Source organism: Labrus mixtus, chromosome 19 (genome assembly GCF_963584025.1).
Source record: "Labrus mixtus chromosome 19, fLabMix1.1, whole genome shotgun sequence".
Lineage (NCBI taxonomy): Eukaryota > Metazoa > Chordata > Actinopteri > Labriformes > Labridae > Labrus > Labrus mixtus.
The window spans coordinates 7,226,301-7,241,341 of NC_083630.1; the positions used below are offsets into that span (position 1 = coordinate 7,226,301).

Here is a 15,041-nt window from a genome sequence, read left to right on the forward strand (position 1 = left end):
ATTTGTTCAGCAATGTTTTCATCTTATTACAAAAAAACACCATGTACCACAATGTGTATTGACATTAAAGGTTTTTACAAGTATCGCTTACTGATCATCAAGGAGGCACATGTTTTGCAAAATATTTTTCATTGCAGATTAAAGACAAGTTGTCATGTCTTGTAGGTCTCTTGAACACTACAGGTTGATGTTGTGGCAATTGCAGCTTGCTTTTTTGCAAATTAGATGAGACTGGCTTTTGGAGATAAGGATGATGGACTTCACAGGCTTTAGAAGACAAATGAGTTTGTAAGGGAGGAGCCTTGTGAGTGCATGTACAAATTTGACCTTTACACCATTCTCTGTAATCAATCTTTACACAGCATCTTTGTCTGTTTGAACACTTACAGTTCTAAATGGCCACAGAAAAAAATACTCATTTACATTAATGGCCAGTTGTGATTTCCCAAAAAGCCCCTGTAAAAACAAGTGTTCTTTCACTGGACATCAATTCCAGCCAATGAGCTGTCAACAAAAGATGATGTAACATCTTTTTCACATTTTTAAGGAAATTCCATGAAATCAGGAAATAAATTAGCAGGAAAATAAACAACACTGAAGATTCCTTTTCCACTTTATGGGAAGTTAATAAAAATGTAATTCTACAGAACAGCAGCTGTCACAACAGCCTCTGGCCAGAATAATGGTGGCCTACACTTCAACCTAAATCAGCGATCTTTACACACAACTTGGTCGGGTGGACAAAGGAGCCAGATGGCTTCTCAAATCCTCAGTTGAAGAAAGCACTATAAGTTGGCCCACACCCGGCTTCAGTAAAAAGTGACTAAACTTATGTGAAAGAGACGTAAATGTAAATGTAAGTCATTTCTACTTTCAATGTGTCAGCAAAAGGCCATTATAAGGACTGAGAATGAGAAACCTTTTGCTTTGATCAGAACATAAGAGGTGCTCTTAAATTAAAAAAATTAGACAATTGAATGGACTCATGCTGCTCATAGGGATCTTTGAATAAAGTCCAAGATTTCTACAGGAGTTTGGTGCATGAGACCCCTTTGTTCCTTCTCCAACATCTTGTTGCATTTGGAGGCTGAGTTGGCAGAAATACTGCAAGCTGTTTGATTTATAAACGAACAAGAAAATAAACGCAACCAAATACTGCAGTCATAAACAAAACGAGCGATACCAAACACTTCACTGTGTAATGTATGTGACTAACAAAAACAACCATAACCACAATCATTAATCGTGAAATACACGACCCACTTAAAAATCTCATGTTGGAGTCAGATTTTTCAAGATTTTCTGTCCCTTTGTTGCCATTGGCTACAGGCAAAAACATTTGGGGGGCCAGCGGAGGAGGGTTCGTCTGGATCTATAATTCCCTGTAATAAAAATAGAAGCTGCTGCAAATCTATCAGTGATTTTTGACAATAAAGTGTTTTTCAACTGTTATTTGGTCACAAAACGAGATCCCCAAATGGAGGATAACAGGTGGACCCATTTAAAAGATGTTTCTGTGCCATTAAACTCAGTATTTATTGGGGAAATCAATGACCATGGCATAAGGGGTCTATCTGAAAAAAAAGAACCCTCTGATCTTGTTCCCTCTTCCTGATATTCTCTGTCCTTGATGTTAAGCTACATTTCCTCCAAGATTTATGTGACAGACGATGACGACTTAATACTTTCCTTTAGGTTAGAAGACAGACTACCAAACATGGCTCCTTTCTCTTTTTCAGAGTATATGAATATGAATATTCCATAAACAGAGATGTAGTCTGAGGGTTTTCTGACGATACTAGGTAGGCTGCTTTTTTTTAAAGCTGCCTTATGGATGACTTTTTTTTGCCTGGTGGCATGTATTTCTGAATGTTTTATGTGTCCATGTGCCTCTATCATGGTGCAGCATACAGGCAGTAAAGAGGCCTGCTATAGCGATCTGTGGCTGTCTGCTTTTGGGTAACAGGTGTGTACGTGTGCGTGTGTGTGTGTGTGTGTGTGCTTGTATGCATGTGTGTCTGAGCTAGGACGGTCTGGTCCCAGATTTAGAGGAGGAAGCCGGTGTCAGGGCCAGAAGATGGATCTCTCCTGAGGGATCAGATAAATAAGGAAAAAATATCTTTGAAAAAGGGAAACACAGCTGTTTCCAAAGGAGAAGTCAAAATATTGGTGGCTTTACATTCCAAAGACACAAGGTAGAGGGCCGGCATACTCTGCGATAATGTTGCCTTCTATATTTCCCCACCTCTAACCCCCCCCCCCCCCCCCCCCCCCCCCCCCTTCCTTCTCTGCCTTTCTGCATGTCTATACTTCCCTCTCTTCCACATCTCACTATCCTCATCTCTCAGTCTGCCTTTCTTTCACGTCCACTCTCTGTCATAAAGACAGTCAAGCCTCAGTGTGATTCCCTTTGGAAAGTCTGTGGTGACCACAATACATTTCAGCGGCTTAGAGGCCGAGCATATGATCCACTGATAAATCAGTCTGGGCCAGCTTCAATCTCCCCCCTGGGCTGCCTTACATGTAAGACCTACTGCTTGTTTTACATACAGGCACAGCTCCAAAAACAGCGACGGTAACCAGATACCTGGATATTCGAAAAGCAGGTGGGCCTTGAGGAAAATCAGGAGAAAAACAAACAATGTTCCTAATAATACATCTGTCCACAATGTCAACACAATATTGGTGAGATGAAAGTATGGAGAACTTTGGCTTTATTCATGTTATTTGAGTTCTTCGCCGAAAGCAAGAAATGCACAGCGAAGCTACCTTTCAAAATGACTTGTTATTTCAGTATTGGGGGGGGGAGCCCAGTGGGTACTGTTCTTGAAGAGCGTTTCCTTTTTCGTAAAGCTCAATGCTCTAGGGTAAACAAAGGATAGTAAAAGCTGTTCTAAAGACATAAAAACTATACAAAATAAACAGATGAGAAAAGTTGCAATGATTCATTCATTGAAGGTGGAACTTGGTACGTCCACTTTGTTTAATATAATCATCTGTTAAATAAAACAAACCATGTAGACCAGTGAATGATTGTGAATGGAAAATAGACTGAACTTGCATGAAGCTTTTTTAGTTATTGAATAACCCGGTGCAAAATACAGTCCCCCCCCTTTCATTATCTTTATAGTTACTAATGTTAATATTTGACTGATTCGTCTATTATCATACTTATCTGTTACTGCTAATACTACACATGCTTTTACAATTAGGACTCGCATTGTAGCTATAGGCCTCCCTCTATTTTATTCATCTCTCTTCTGCATCTTCCTCCGAGTCTGGTTCTGCTAAAACTTTCTGCCCGTTTAAAGAAAGTTTTTCCTTGCCACTGTCTTTGCAAATAATATAACAAAGAGTATAGTCTATGTCTGCCCTTTTTGTTATGAACTGGGGCTATTAAATAAAAGATTGATTGATTGATTGATTGATTAATTGATAGATACATATTTAGATCAACATATAGCTATAAATGTAAGGCTTTCACTGGTACAGTTATTGCACTTGACTTTGTACCACTGTCAGATTTGTTATTCATGAGACTCAGAGGTGTGGAAAGTGTCTGTGCAGGAGGAAGGACTGGGCAGAGTTTCCCCTGCACATCCTTAGTGATAAGATCCTTTTATCCAGACAGCTTCACAGATAAATGTTTCATATGTGTGACCTCATTGGGAATTAAACTTCTAACCAGTAGTGGTGTTACTGTCATACCCACTGACATTAAAACATCCTTCCTTCCTCTCACCTGCTTCTCCTCCCTTTCTCTTCTGTATTTGGAGTTTCAATGTTTTAACATTCCCCCCCTCCTTGTCCTGTTTTTCCTCGCAGTGTTTCCCTTCAGTTAATGAATGCCTGTGGTTGGAGGTTGCAACAATATGTAGTAAATGGAAATCAAATCGATTGGAAATAGTTCCTTACAACCCTATATGTTACACTTTATAAAAATAAAGTGTTTTCTATTTGAAGGGAAACGAATAGCAACAAAAAAAAACAATTTACAGAGTCAAAATAATTAGAGCAAAGTTATTCAAAACAATTGATAAAAATGTACATTAGTGAGAAAACCATAAAGTATTTTTACAAAACACTTTACGGTTTACTTTATGGCTGATACAAACACATACATCTTTCTCTACAGTCCTTTTCTCATCTCTGTCTTCCTCCCTCCATCCCTCCCGTCTCCGACTGTTTTCCTGTCAGCATCATGTTTGGAAAGTCACCCTGTGGGTCAGCCTAGGGCTCGTAAATTTGTCAGCGGCAGCGCGGTTGAAAGGGAGGCTACTTGCTCAGGAGGGTCAGGAGAATCTGCGCTCACATGGGGCCTTTTTCTCACTGTGGACCCTCGGTTGTTGTTTCAGGCACGTCCTCTTTAGAGAGACGACCAGCCTGGGAACATTGGAGGCGGCTGAAGGTTGAAGCGTTCTATGTGACGCCAGTATTTGATGAAGCCTTCTTGTGAAATGAAAGGAGAGTAATTGTTGTCAAACAAATATGTTCAAATACACTTAAATTATCCGTGCAAACATCTACAAGTCAAGTCCAATATGTTAGTATTTGCATACTTATAAGGACTTTGTGTGAGTGAGTAACTACATTCATGCCCTAACCCTTACCCCTGACCTTTAAGGAACTTCACCCTAACAAACTTATAACTGTCAAACACAGAGCTATTGTTAACTGCCTCAAGTCTCTGATGTTCAACGTGTTTTGTAGTGTGTGTACTGTATTTCTGTGTTTGGCTGTAATAAATGGTGGAAACACTTTATTTCCCGGAGCAACTGATTTGCCAATCTAGTTACCCAATGGTTACTGTCTGAGAACAATCTAGCTTCTAGGGGGGATGGCCACAGTTTTGGGGTATCTGATAAAGCAAAGGGTGGTTTAGATAAGCAAGAGAGGAGCCCAAGGCCAAGACTCCCTTATAGGTACACTGGCAATTGTTTACAAGACAACTCGCAACTTTAGACATGAATGAAGTAGAGAAACGACGGAAGGCACAGATCTTCAAGGAAGAGTAACAAAAAAATGAATTGATGAGTTCAGGATTCAAACATTAACCTTAAGTCAATGCTCCTATGCTAACATCAAAGGATAAACAGACCATGCCATGCTAGCAACACTGAAATAGAAAACAGCGGCACTTTGAACTCATTGTAGCATAATGCTACTGTATGCTATGTAAGTCATTTGCGGTTAGCAGGTGTTAAGCATACTATGTTAATCACCATTAAGCATGCTCACATGCTATTTGCATTATTTTTTAGATGACGTGAATGTATTTAATTTAGCAGGTATTTGGTCATAAACCAAATATTAAACAAATCTAAATGTTAACCTGATACTGATACCAGATACTAGATGAAAAGCTATGGGATCACCACAGTTGTTACAATTAATCCCGAGAGGCACATAAGAGTGCTGAATTTCACTGCAAATCCATCAAACAGATAAAAAGGGTTTTGTAACATCTATCAATAAAGACAGCAAGACTGAACCTATAGGAATGACATAATCTATTTGAAAATCTATTGTGAATCTCTGAAATATATTAGATATTTCAGCCTACACTAAACTGCTGGAGATACCAACCAACATGCTGCTACCGTTGACTACAAAAAGGATTTCCATCATATTTTTAGTTGTGACTATAAAAAATCCTCAAGATAAACACAAACATAAAGACATTTGTGTACACATAAATGTATATATGCAGCTCCTAGAACAAACACACACTCACATCCTCCTTCCTTTGCTCCTTCAAGGGCCCCAAAGGCATTAAATCACCCCTCAAGGATCCTGTGGTTGTGTCTCTCTCTTCCTCTTTAACTCTCTTTTACTTTGCTTTTTTATTGACTAGAGATGAATCCCTGCAGGTTTCCTGGTGGCTTCACATAAGAATGTGACAACAGGAATGTTTACCGTGACATTTATGCCATTCCTGTCGACTGGAGTCATCTCCATTACAAGAATGAGCCTCTCCAACAGAGCAAACGACGGGATCATTATGATAATAGATGGGAGTTTACTGGGCACACAAGGACATGTTGATTTTCAGTTCAGCGGTTCACAGGTTCACAACCTTTTCTGAGACCAGAAATACCTAAGGAATACCAACCATGTGTCATGTGATCTGTAATGAAATATCAAATGTATAATCCTACAATCGAGTGTGTGGACTGAAGTTTTTCATGAACTGATGTAGTGTTCCTAAAACTCTTTCAACCAAGTATTTATTTTTTCACCCTTTTTTATTATTTTCTATTTTGTAGAAGGACATTTGTTGTGCTATAATCAGAAATGCACTTTTATGATTTTTATTTTATTTAGATTTGACCTACAGTAGTTTTATATCAAGCACATATTAACACTGAATCTCGGTAAATTGATATTGATGATACCAACCATGATAAAACTTCAAACTGAAATCTTAGTGTGTTGAAACTCAAACCTTTTTGAGCACTCACTTTAGAGAGCAATGTCGAGGAAAATGTATTTCTAACAACTTCAAACCTTAAAAGAACTGTGAATTATACTGACAAGTGAAAAGTATAAGCTACTCTATATGAATTCATATGTAACTACATAAGAGCCTAAGTGTAGATAAAATGCTCCAGAGGTCATTTTCAGAGATTCAGAGATCCAGATTTTAAAAAAGCGATGACCACATTCTGTGTCTATAAGAGCTTTGTCTCTCTGGGATGACCAGCCACAACAGTTTTCTCTTTTAAGCTCTTAAAACAGATTTTTTTTTCAGATTTAATTGTGCTAGTTTCTAGATTTTCTTTTCAAACATTAATATCATAATCTATGCTATCTATTATTATTGTTATTATTATTGTTGTTAAATCAGTGTGTGCTTAACATTTCTCTGTTTAAGTGATCTTATATTTTTCTAATGTCATGAAAGGTTCTTTTCAAAAACAAAAAAATGTTTTATTATTATTATTATATCTCATTTTAGTAGAAGTAGTAGTAGTAGAATATGGATCTGGAATATGGATGTTTGTGTTATGCAAATGTCTGTAGCTTTCAAACCTAAAAATAAACGCTTTGTTGATGACATCTACAAATACCTCCGCTTTTTGCAGTTTTTTACAGCCAGCTAAATGCAAAAGGGGGTGTGTTTAACAGAATGTATTTGGTGGCTCATTTTTTATTTGTAGTAAAAAAACAGGAAAAGGGGGACTAGAAAAGATCAATGCCTCTCTGTTTCCTCCTTTGTTACTCTATGACGTGTACACACACTTCTTATATACAAACACAGCCATGCATAAGTGCAGAATAAAACAGATATTCCAGGTTAATGATCTCCTCTGTTCGGCTTCCTCGTTGTTAGTTAAATTAAGACAAAGGCTGACAGCTTTATGGGGCTTTAAGCAGGAAAGAGCAATGTAGAAGTACAAATATACTCACATTCTTTCTGTTTGTCTCATTTAAAGTTCATACTCACACACTCCACAATCACTTAATATCCAAGACTACAACTGCTTTCTGACTATGTCTCAAAGATCACAGGGAGAAGAGATGACCACCAATACTGATGTAAAATGTTTGAACAACATAAGACTTAAGCTGACATTTTATATAAGATGTCTGATTTGTTCATACAAGATTCTTTTTGGATTGGAAAAATAATAAAAAACTACTAAGAGCAGCACACCAACAAGTTAACCCATACTCAATATGCAATACAGGGCTAAAGGTATATTGTGCTGTGTGTTTTTATGAGCACACACACATCATATCAACCTCTTTTAAATCAGCTACTTCTTGCACACACATACGGCCAAAACCTTCAGATTTTTTTTTTGATGGATACAAGCAAGTTTTTTGCAGCAAAAAAAATGTGACACATTGCAAAGACAGATAAAAAGAGACATGCACCGACAGAGAAAACAACAGATGTGTGATAGGTGGGTGAAACTGTGCCCTATCCTTCTTTAGGCAAATCAGGAAAAAAACAACAAATTCCTTTATGCCTGCACCCAGAGGTGATAAATGGGAGCAGCGGGCCCTAATCAGTTGTTCTGCCGGGGTTATCTGCTCTGTTCTATAGATCGTTACCAGCCGTGAGTGTGCCTCACTTCACCTCCTTATCTCGTCACACTCCTCCATCCCTCAGCACATCACTCCATAACGGAATGTCCAATGAAGGCAGGCGACTGGACGGAGCGAAGGAAATGAAGACGGAGAGCAAAAGCAAGGCAGATGTGTTATCTCTGTATTTAGCCCTGATCTCAGCTGAGCATCTCGTCAAGTCTCAGAGTTATGGCGTGAGAGGGCGAGATATCATCAGAGTGGGTGGGCGCAACGGTGGAGGAGTGATGCGTATGTCTTAGCGTAGCGGGGTGTTAGGAGCAGAGTGTGTGACAGAGATGACATCAAGTGTAAATGGAATGTTCTCTTGTAAATTGTTATCTGCCGACCTTAGGGTCAACCAACCGTGTTTAAGTCTCCATCTACGTATAAACACACACAATAAAGATTCCCTTCATCAATTCCTCCACCTGCGGGCGACATGCTTGCACACTGTAAGGTCTGTGGCAAAACTCAGCTGGACAATAGAGATGTCCTGTAACACCTCGTCTTTTATGACACAGAGCTGGGCTGGATAAGACATCATCTGGTTAACCAGACATGTTTCCCTCATCAGACCTGTTTGTTTCTTGAAGCAGTTGTGTATTTTGCCAAAAAGTTTGACAACCAATACAATCCAAACATTAAAAAAAAGGGAAGCACTTTATGCACTGTAACTTAATAAGTGGAATTATTTGTATATCTTGGGCCATTCTTGAACATCAGTGCAAGTTCAAGTGAACTTGTAGCCACAGTGAAACATCTGATACTGTAAACAGATGGAAATAAACACAGGGGTTTGTAGTTTGTTAATGCAATTTTTCTCACCATTGCTAGCAGGCTTTGACTGCCAAGTTTACATCTTATTGAATTTCCTTTATTCGGCTGCAGCATATCTTGAATTCCTCGCTCAACTTCTTGCTAATACTGTTTTGGGTACACTCAAAGTTGAGGAAAAGGGACGGGTGGTCTCTGTTTAGTTCTGTTCTCTGAGGATTTGCAGGAAGTGTTTCAAAAAGGTTTAGTGAAAAATTTCCAAAGCTGCCTTCTGCATCTAACAATTGACTCTTTGAATGAAGCCAACTAATTATTTGATCATGCTGGGGCTTTGGGACACGTTTTCGCTGCAAAGGAAGAGGCTTACCTGGGCTTAGGCACTAAGAAATGCAGCCAGGCATCATAAGACAAGGAAAACAGCCATTTAATAAGCGTTCTGGGTTTCAGAATAAGCCACGGGCTGTCTGGAGTGGGCTAATCTCCTGAAAACCCAAAACCCTTAAAACTTCAGGCTTTAATGTGTGGGAGGTAGGCTTGTAGAGAGCTTGGCTGTTGGCGAAGGGAAGAAGTATAGTGACATTTCATCTGCAATGAGGTGTGCAGAGGACGAGGCAGAAGAAAAGAGGAGGGTAGTCAAGCCCACGAAAGCATCAAGTCATTTCATAATAATATAATAGTTGAGCTACAGGGAGGCAGGTGTGATTTAACTTTCCAGACACTGGAACACTTGATGTCATCTCTGTCACTTTTAAAATGAGCAGCGATACAAAGACCACATTTATAAACAGAAACTTTTTGTGTATTTGAATAGCTTTCTGATTTCATTTCATGTTATGTGTAAATGGCACCAAGTAGCTTTTGAGAAAACCTGCTTGTTGGTCTGTGGGATAACTACAGCATCTGTGTTGATAAGAAGGGATGTAACCTTGAAATTTAACACTGGGAGATTTGTCTGGGAAAGATAATGATGTGGGATACTGTTAAAGGTGGATTTTGCTTATACTAACCTTACGTTTTTCTATGAGTTTAGGGAGGAACAGAAAATCAAACCATTCACCATAAAATGCAGATTACAAGACAACAACATTTGGAGTTCCTGTTCTATGAAACCACAGCCATTTCAAAGCTTGTCAGTGTCTTCCAACTCTCTCCATCATGTGTATTAAGACTTTGACTAGCGACCACATCTGAAAAATGTTGGGAAATCTAAATTACACTAAATTTTAAATATCAAGAGGCAAGTTTACTAAAAGGACCAACATGTAAGATGTCTACTGAAGTAAATCATGAAATGACCTAACTGTATCATAGTCATATATTGTTGAAGCGATGGCTTGTCAGACAACAATGTAGCAGCCAGTATGTCCTCCTAAGTTTAAATTCCGGTCTAAAATGGTCTGTAGTTGTTTAGACCAGAGAAGGTTGTTTTAAGGCACCCGAACATGGCCGTTTTGGATGCCCCTCGGCTTGCCAGATGTGAGACCAGTTATCAGGTCAAACCAACAGGTGTTACAGCGATCAAGTAAACTGGTTCAGATATAACTGACCCTACCCGACCTAAAAAGCCTCAACATCTAATAAGCTCCACGAGCAGGAACGTGGTAAAATTAGGATAAATATTGGAGATGCTTTTGAAAAATTGAGAGGTTAGAGAGCAGAAAGGTTTCGATGAAGAGCTGGATAAATATTGAAGCTTCTGTGTCCGTGACATGGCAACCCTCATGCGCATCCTCTCTAGAGAGGAGGGGGCACGGGGACAGCTCTGTTCAATGTTTTAAATTTGGACTGCAGTACCAATTTTAAACACTAGGTGTCAGTTACATATTGCTCCTTTAATTCTGATTTAAGAGTCTTTAAAGAGACATTTATTAAGATGCATCCATTTCTACTTCATAGCTGTTTAGGGTAAAATTATCCATTTCCTCTCATAAAAAAGTAACATCTATTATTTTCCTATTCAAAGTTTGTGTACGCCTGTATACCCCTTAGAGATAAAGAAGTGTTAAATATACAATCAAAAAGTGAGTGCTAAAGCGCTAAATCATATTTAAAACATTTGTGTGTTTTCTGCTTGTCACACAATGATTTTATTAAATCTGTCAAACCATGTCCAACAAATTTCCCTTTAAAAAAGCCATTCACAAAACTCTTTTTTCAAAGTGTTCCAAATCCAAAGCTACTTTTATCAATGTTTTACCAGCTCTTGTCTTTGTTAGTTATAATGCATGTGAACAAGACAAATAAAACAGAGATCCACTCTCTGAAAAACAAACAGCTCCATAGCACTACTACAGGTGTAGAACTCGACTAGGATACACTGAGACATGTCCAGAGCTGCAGTGTGTCACACAGCATGAGTCATTCAGCACACAGTGTCACTTCACAAGACCTCAGTGGAAAGCAGGACGTCCGCAAGGCAAACAGTGATGAACGTGCTATTCTAGGAATGAAGATGAAAAAGAGGTTGGAAAATGTGCTCCTGGTCCCTCATTTTGTATTTTTCCACCACTTGATCCGTTTTTTTTTCAGTGGGTCATTCTGAACAAGTGATGAAAGCTAGGGAAAATGGATGACTGAACAAGAGGTCTACATGAATCATAAAGGGGGGGGGGGGATATGGTGCGCAGAGTGCACCTGAGACTGGATGTAACACAGGGGCTCTTAAATCTATCCCAGCCCCATGAGACTACCCTCAGAAAATGAGCTCTCTATCTGTGCTACTGCTGCAGCTGGCTGTGAAAGACATTAGTTCAATCCCATGGAATCACTGTCGTAGTTTCTTTTGCTAATGCCTGTTTTAAAATCAGAGATTCTTACCGCTGCATGCAGGAGGCATTTGCTAGTGTAAAAAATTTGAAGCCCATTTGAAATCAGTGTAAACAGAGCCACTGTATTCATCTGGTCTGTGGTGGTACATCAAAAACACACACTATGCTGGAAGGTTCCTTTCAATTAATACATCTGTTTCAGGCTTTGACTGTTAATCCTCCCCCATAGTTTTCAATGGTTTCTGACAGATTGTTTGGCTTCTCTGTTTTTCTTCCTTTCATTTATCTTGATCTCAATTTGTAGTTTTACTTTGGCCACATATGATATCCAGATTTTTAAGGCAAGTTTTGAAACAAGGAGGACCACCCAGAAGATTCTTTCAGACCTTTTTCTACAACAGCATTATAAGTCGCTCCACACAAAGTGCTCCAATCGAGCAGGAGACACATTAAAAACTAATCGAATGGTGATGACACACGGTAGTCGTGCAAGGTCTTATTTGCAAAGCAGATGGAAAGCCTTGGCCTGTCCAACATTAATTACAATCACATTCGGATAGGAAGCCGTCCCTCCTCCAGGGCGGTTAGGACTTTGTGTACGGCTGGAGGAGATGGCAACCTAATCCCCCGGCCACCGCAGAAATCTGAGGGAATCGTCAAAGGATGCACAGGACACGATTAATCAAAGTAAAGAGCCAGATGTGCAACAACGCTAGAGAAAAAAAAAACCCAAACTGACACAGCACAGGAATACCAAAACCACACACATACACCACACCGCCACCATCACACTCCTACACAGGAGCCAACTGAGAGGCTTCGATATTTGAGACCAAAAAGACGGCCTCCTTCTGTCTGAATATCTGGTTTTCATCACTTTATGTTGCAACACAAATCCTCAGAGGATCAAAAGAAGAGAATGCTTTTTAAATTCCTGTCCTTGTCTTTTCTTCATGTGTGGTTCTGACAAAATCATAAAATGCTTTATTCAAAAGTGATGTGGTGAAAAATGTTCTTTCCTTAAGAAGCTTTAAAGAAGTGGGAATATTTCTTCAGCAGTGCTACATTGGCCCTGTTATCACGGCTGGATAATGACAATACCCAATGATTTCCCAAGGAGAATGACATCAATCTGGATCTTAGCCTTCATGTCCACCAGCGTTTGACTCTGGCAGCTCCTCTGTTTATCTTCTTGCACTCTGTTTAGAGTCCCTCAGTAAACACTTGGGCTGCTAATGGAAGGAAGGACTTTGGGCTTTTAAGTCACAAACTCATTATGATTAAAGTGTTCCTCTTTATCGTCACTGCAGCTAATTAAAGACAAATCTTCTTGGGTAACACAAACAATGCGACGCAATTTACGCGTGGAAACCGTAACTCGCTGCGCTGGAGGTCAATGACAGGAATAGTAGACCTTTATATACAAATACCAGTGGTGGTGGTTGATGGCTTGCTTGGGATACTAGGTCTGTTTTGTCCGCGAAGACATAAATCATGGAGTAGAATGCACGACAAGACAGACCACAGAATCTCCGCCGTATAAATGAGCCGAGAAGGGCCAATCTACGCGGAGAGAAGACATAATAAATTACTGCGAAACAATACAGACCTCAACATGTTTCTTCAGTCTAAAGAGGAAGAGGGAGTTTCTGCCTTTGTGAGATTCACAAAACAATCCATTAAAAAAAAAAAAAAAAAATCCACGACTGTAATTCTGATGTTCTAGTATTCTCTTTTAGGTACCCCAAGTAATTAAACAGGGATCCATGTCCGGATAATATGTGTCGTCAACTTTGTGAAATTAACAACTATGTTAAGATTAACAGAAGACTTATTTGTGCTTTTTATAAGTCATATCTACATAGAATATTTTTCATGGTTAAGTTTCTCCTCAGTGATTCTTCACTTCAACCGCTCATGTGCCAAACACCTGTTCACCTTAATTTCATTCTGGCATTGATTTGAAGTATCGTCAGATCAACCTGACTATGACAAACACATCTCATAGAAGCGCAATCGCTAAACATTTTTTAAAAAAAAGCAGTACATTTAAATAACAAGAAACTTACCCAGGTTTACGAAGCTCATCACCATATCTGCATCGTTTAGAAAGGCAGTTTCTTGAAACGTGGCTAGAGGAGGACTCTGGGTCGTGCGCATTGACAGATATTGATCCAGCATGCCTTCCACTTGGCTTCTCTCCTCGGTAGAAATGGTGTTGTACAAGTCCAACATAAAAAGTGGAGCGGAATTGTACTTTCCATGTGACAAATGCGGTCTCGGTCTGTGTGGAAGCCCGAGGATGGACAGGATCTCCTTCTGCATCTCCCTCTTCTCGTGCGTCCTCAGCCGCCGGTGGATGAAACCCGGGTGCACCTCGTTGTTTCCATCCAGTGAATAATTACTCCCTGCGACCTGGAACATGCAGTAATAAGCGCTCCACCACAATCCGACCAAGGCAAGCCAGCAGCTGGTCATGGTGTTGTCCCGCTATGCTCTCCGGAGTCCCAAGTGTGTCTGACTTGGATCCTTCAGTCGCTAAGCCGAATGTAAAATGTGCGTAATGGTAACCAAAGTCCGTCCGAAGCGCGCTGTTATCTGTGGCAGCCGCGGATCACAATCAAGAAAGCACTCATGAATCAAGCCATTTGAAATACTTTAAAAAGAGAAATGCGCAGAAAAGTATCGACTCTGCTTTCATTTCTAATCTACGTAGAGCGCTGTGCTGCGTCAGGATAAAGTGCACCATGAGAAACTTTATTCTGGACGCTCCGAAAAGTCGGTCAAAAGTCACCGTTTGATTTGAAGTTGACTAATAAAAGAGCTACAATATGTACTCTGAAAGAAGCCATTCCCCTTAGGCCGATATGCTTGCTCTCCAAATGTGAGATTTCGGTACGTTGCGCACTGTCAAGAGCCGCCCTATAGTTGAAGTGGCCTCGGTGAGAGTGACCAACTCCTACTGGTTGTGTGTGAGAGTCTTAACACTAATCTGCAGGTTGCAGTCCATAATATGCATGCGCGCGCGTGTACGTGTATCGTGTGTTTGTGTGTGTGTGCTCATAAAACCGCCCACTCCACGCGCACGGTGCCAGAGGTGGAGCTCTTCAGGCTGCAAGGACAATCATATTTCTAGATTTTGTTCAAATAAGAAAAGCCCGTATTTTCAGATTGACCTATCTCGCCTTTGTTAAACTCAGTGTTATATATTCATTTATACAATGACTTTGAAAAAACATAGATATTTTTTTTTTTTGTATCTTTAAACGTTGTTAAAAGTAACTTCATACGGAATAACTTGAGATAGTCCAGCTGGGAATCTAGGTACTTATTTGCACTGTATATTGCATAGATCGAATATGGAAAAAGCCGGCAATTTAATCTGCAATGCTACAGACGCATGCGTGTCCAGAATGGAGGTGT

The 15,041-nt window shown here is 39.7% G+C and overlaps 1 protein-coding gene across 1 annotated transcript in view; it reads right to left on the minus strand.

The window, feature by feature from the left end:
- Nucleotides 1-14,601, minus strand: part of bmp6 (bone morphogenetic protein 6) — a 44,137-nt gene extending 29,536 nt beyond the window's left edge. The window contains exon 1 of the mRNA XM_061064753.1: nucleotides 13,688-14,601. Coding sequence (XP_060920736.1) covers nucleotides 13,688-14,096 — 409 coding nt within the window. The 5' untranslated portion in view covers nucleotides 14,097-14,601. The remainder of the gene's footprint in view (nucleotides 1-13,687) is intronic.
- Between the last annotated feature and the right edge of the window lie 440 nt (nucleotides 14,602-15,041).